The sequence below is a fragment of the Gavialis gangeticus genome, unplaced genomic scaffold, assembly GCF_001723915.1.
Source record: "Gavialis gangeticus isolate Ggan-Ray unplaced genomic scaffold, GavGan_comp1, whole genome shotgun sequence".
NCBI lineage: Eukaryota > Metazoa > Chordata > Crocodylia > Gavialidae > Gavialis > Gavialis gangeticus.
Window position 1 is genome coordinate 47,686,715 of NW_017728993.1, and position 4,371 is coordinate 47,691,085.

Sequence of the window (4,371 nt, forward strand, 5' to 3'; positions counted from 1 at the left end):
CCCTGAAAGGGAGGAAGCAGGAGCAGTGGATGCTGCAGCCCAGAACACCCCTAACATTGGCATCTGAGGGATGGATGGGCATTTAAGCAGGGGACAGAAATAAAGTGTATTGGGGCAGCTTCACTCCCAACTGAGAAGCAGTTTGGAGGCAAAAGCCCTTCCAAAGAGAGGCAATGCCCCTCCCATGGAGTGAGGCCCTGCTTTCAGGGGTGTCCCTCCACCCCAAGATAAGAGGGGCAGTATCTCCTCACTGCAACCAGCCAGCTGGGGGAGTGGGGACCCATGGGAAAAGGGGGAGACTCATGATGGAAGGGGACCCTATCTGCCACCCTCTCCCTCCAGGAGCTGCCCACCACCCCTCACTCCTGGTGCTGCCGCTCTGGAGCAGAAGGGCCTTTTCTGGACCCATCCTCCTTGCCATGGGGACTTGTGGCACGGGGGCCCCTGCCCAGCACCTTGGCCAGGAGCAAGAGGGCCACGGCTACCCCGTGGATGCAAAAGTAGACAGAGTGCCAGTAGTGCACAGTGTCCTGGAAGGAGAGGAGCACAAAACCCATGCACATGTAATCGTAGGCCCGCATCTTGAGGAACCACTGGACCCAGTCGCTGCCCAGGCGTCCCCGGGCTGACAGGCGCCCCCGCAGTGCTGCCTCCATGGCACCCTCTGCTGCCAGGCACAGTGGAATGGTCAGGAAGCTCAGGTAGTAGCCAGGGTGGATGCCGTGCCAGTAGGCTGAGATCAGCATGGTCCAGGCGCTCCTGGGGGTGGGGGGCACAGAGCTAGTTCTGAGGAGCCCTAAGCATCCCACTCCATGCACCAACCTCCTGGAGGCCTTGATCTGACACCTCTGCTCTGAGCTACCCCTTACGGTCCCTACCACCTGAGTCCTGAGATGCGTCATTTCTCCCACCCCAGCTCTCAGCACCCTCCCTGCAATACTAGCAGATACCCTCAGAAATTAGTCGGCCCCTGGTCTATATGTGGCACATGACTGACTTACTGATGTGGCAAATCTGAGAGTCCCTGATCACTCACCCCTAATGTCCTTCTGATAGTCATCACAACCACTCCCATCTCAGTGACCCTCCTCACAACTCCATGCCCCCAAGGCAGCCATCTTAACCTCCCAGAAACCCCCACCCTGCATCAGTCCATAAGCCTCCCTACAAATACCCTTTCTTGGAGCTATTCACTCCTCCATGAGGTGACCCCCCCATAGCCTCTTCCCCCTCCCACCCCAAGATCCCTCTTCCCATAGGCCTTAGCCTCCCCACAATATGACCCCCCAGTCCTGTGACCCCTCCCCACCCCAGACTCACCGCAGCACATAGGACCCAAAGGGGGCACTCTTGTAGATGTACTGGGCCAGCCACCACTGCACTGTCATGTTCCAGTACCTCATCCCGTCCTTGACACGCACACAGAAGTCAGTGCCGTGTGGGTCAATGTTTTTGATGGTCTCATAGTCATACTCACAGGGTGCCCCATCCTCTGAGCTGGGGGAGGGGAACAGCTCAAGTCATGACAGCACCTGGCTGCGGAGCTGGATCAGGGCTAGAACGCCCTGGAGGGGGAACACTCTTTGCCCCTATTCCGCTCCTCAAGCCAACCAGAGCCTTGCCCTGGAGCTGGGTAAGGGTAGGCATCTCCTAGAGGGGAAAAGCCCCTGCCCCTCACCTCTCAGGGGGTGCGTAGTTGGTTGTGGGGCCACCCCCAGAGCGGGCCCGGGCAGTAGTAGGGTAGGCACCAAAGGCAGCAGCAATGCAGGCGCACTCGGCACACAGCCAGGCCACGTAGAAGCGCATGCGGAAGACGAAGAAGACGGGCGTCATGTAGAAGAGGCGAAAGGGCAGGGACCGAGCCTCGAAGGCCTCGCTGCGAACATACTCCAATGGGAACAGCTCTGACACCCCCAGGAAGAGCAGCCCAAACACTGGCACCAGACGTGCCCGTGCCAGCAGGGGGCGCCAGCTGGGGATGGCCATGGAGTTTGGCTGGTGCAGCCAGTCGTAATGGGTCCTGTAACGGTAGAAAGGACCTGGGGGGAGGAGCACATGGGGTGGGAACAGGGGAAATTATCAGGGGCAGGAGGAGTGAGGTGTGTTTAGTGGCAAGGGGGTAGATTGTGTGGCAAGAAAGAGAGGGTAAGAAGAAAGGAAAAAGGTGAGAGAGGAAATGAGGAAAGGAGACGGTAGGAAAGTAGGAAAGAAATTGAGGGGAGAGAAAAAGAAAAAGGAAAGGAAGAGATGGGATGGACCATGTGGTAGAATCATAAAGAAATCAGGCTGGAAGGGACCTGCCTAAGCAGGATCATAAGAGAGAAGAGACTGAAGGTGGGAAAATGATCTCGTTAGCAGATGGAAGTTACTAGCTGTGTCAGTCTGAAGTGTGGCAGAAGGCAGGGTGGAAATACACCTTACAGACTCTTATTTAATTGTTTTGTAAGGTGCATCTCTATCCTGCTTTCTGTCTTCTTAGTAGATTCCATGCTCCCTGAGCCTGGATAGAACCCAGGTGTCCTGGCTTCCAGCCCCCTGCTCTACCCAAACCTCATTCCCCTCTGAAGCTGGGATGGACCCCAGGCGTCCTGGCTCCCAGCCCACCATGGGATGCCCCTCGTACCAGTCAGGAGTCCCACATAGCAGTAGCTGTAGCAGAGAATCTCCATCAGTTGTGGCTTGCTGGGGATCACACCAATCACAGGGTTCTTGGAGAACAATGTCACTTCCTGCTTCTTGGCCAGGCTGAACTCCTGCACCTCATGGGCCAAGCTCACCATCTGGGGCAACGGGAAAGAACCAGGGAGCAGGTGCCTCCCTAGAGCCACCTGGTGCAGCAGCAGGGACCCCTAGAGCAGTGGTCTCCGAAGTGGAGTGTGCACACCCCAGGGGGTGTGCAAGATGATCCATTGGGGTGCGGGAAGAAAATATTAGAACTTCTATTTATATTTATATAAATATACATATATTGGGGGTGTGTGCTCAAAAATTTTTTACTGCTAGGGGTGCGCAATCAAAAAAGTTTGGAGACCACTGCCCTAAAGGATGCCTTCCCCCACCCCCCAACCCACCTTGAGCGTGAGCAGCAGCTGTACAGCATTGGTGTAGGGCGTGGGAGTAGGCAGTCCAAAGACTGTCACCATCCGGAAGAAGAGCAGGTAGGAGAAGGTCCAGCCCAGCGTCAGGTAGTGGCATGACCTGGGGATGGAAGTGATGGGGTGTGGTCACCCCAGTTACTGGCCATACCCCCAGAACCCCTCACTCCTGCCATCTGCTCCCCCACCCCACAACCCGCTGCTTTCTTCCCACTGCCTCCAGCCACACCCAGGCCATGTCACCCCTCCCAGGATCCTCTGCTTTTACCCACACTCCTGGGCTTTGCTGGTTGCCCCATGGGGCAGGGGAAGGGGAGCTAACAAAAGGAAACTCTTTCACAGCGGGTGATTCAAGTGTGGAACTCATTGCCACCAGAGGTGGTGGAAGCTGGCAACTGAGCCAGATTCAGAAAGGGACTGAACCAACCCTTGGAGGAAAGGGGCATGGGTAGCGATTGAGTACAGGAGTGAGGGGCACAGCCTTCGAATCAGAACGTCCTGTACCTTAAATGCTGGAGGCTGCAAGTGAGAGAGGAACAGTGGGAAAACCTTGGGCACATCGTGTCCGCTCTCCCTTCCAGCACCTGCTGTCTGCCCCTGTGTGACACAGGCCTATCTGATGTGCCAGGGAACATGGGCCTAGGCCCACCAAGACAAACTATAAGCCTCCCTTGTGAAAGGGAGGCCACTACAGGCACGGCAACAGACTCCTTGGGACCAATGGAAAATGAAAGATGGGCGTGAGGTCGCATTAACAATGCATGCCTCAAGAGGGGACACTGAGCAGACCACACCAGAGCGCCCACGGGCCCTTGAACGAGTCTGAGGAGCCACTGCACATTGCCCAGTGATACTCTGCCCAGAGACTTGAGTGCTGTGAGACACAAGCTGGGCAAGATGGACCCATGGGGAGACCCTGTCACTGGCAGCTGAGTCTGTGTAGAACCAGCCCTGACATGTCCCACCCCAGAGGCGGCTGCATCTCAGCCCCAGACTGTCAGTGGCAGGTCTCATGTTCTTACTTCTTCCCCCTCCTGCTGCTATGGGCTGGCTTTCACCCCGTTCCTGTTTTCTTCCCTATTTGGCCCCAGTAATCACTTGACTTAGTGCCCTTAGACTAAGCAGGGCTTATAGTTTTACTTGGTGGGCACTGCCCATGTTTTCTGTGCACATCAGATGGCCTGCGCCACAGGGGTTGGGGGTTTCTCATAACCACAGTGTCGGCTGTAGCCAGGGCTGGGGACTGAGACTGGTCTGGGCCCTGCTCCTGCTGTGC

General features: G+C 56.5%; 1 protein-coding gene across 2 annotated transcripts in view; it reads right to left on the minus strand.

Moving 5' to 3' along the window:
- Positions 1-6: 6 nt before the first annotated feature.
- MBOAT7 (membrane bound O-acyltransferase domain containing 7) overlaps positions 7-4,371 on the minus strand; it is a 10,351-nt gene continuing 5,986 nt past the window's right edge. For both annotated transcript variants that reach the window (XM_019501712.1, XM_019501713.1), the window contains 5 exons: positions 3,072-3,198; positions 2,624-2,780; positions 1,679-2,039; positions 1,321-1,497; positions 7-759 (listed from right to left, as the gene is read on the minus strand). In XM_019501712.1, the coding sequence (XP_019357257.1) occupies positions 360-759; positions 1,321-1,497; positions 1,679-2,039; positions 2,624-2,780; positions 3,072-3,198 (1,222 nt within the window). In that variant the 3' untranslated portion in view covers positions 7-359. The remainder of the gene's footprint in view (positions 760-1,320; positions 1,498-1,678; positions 2,040-2,623; positions 2,781-3,071; positions 3,199-4,371) is intronic.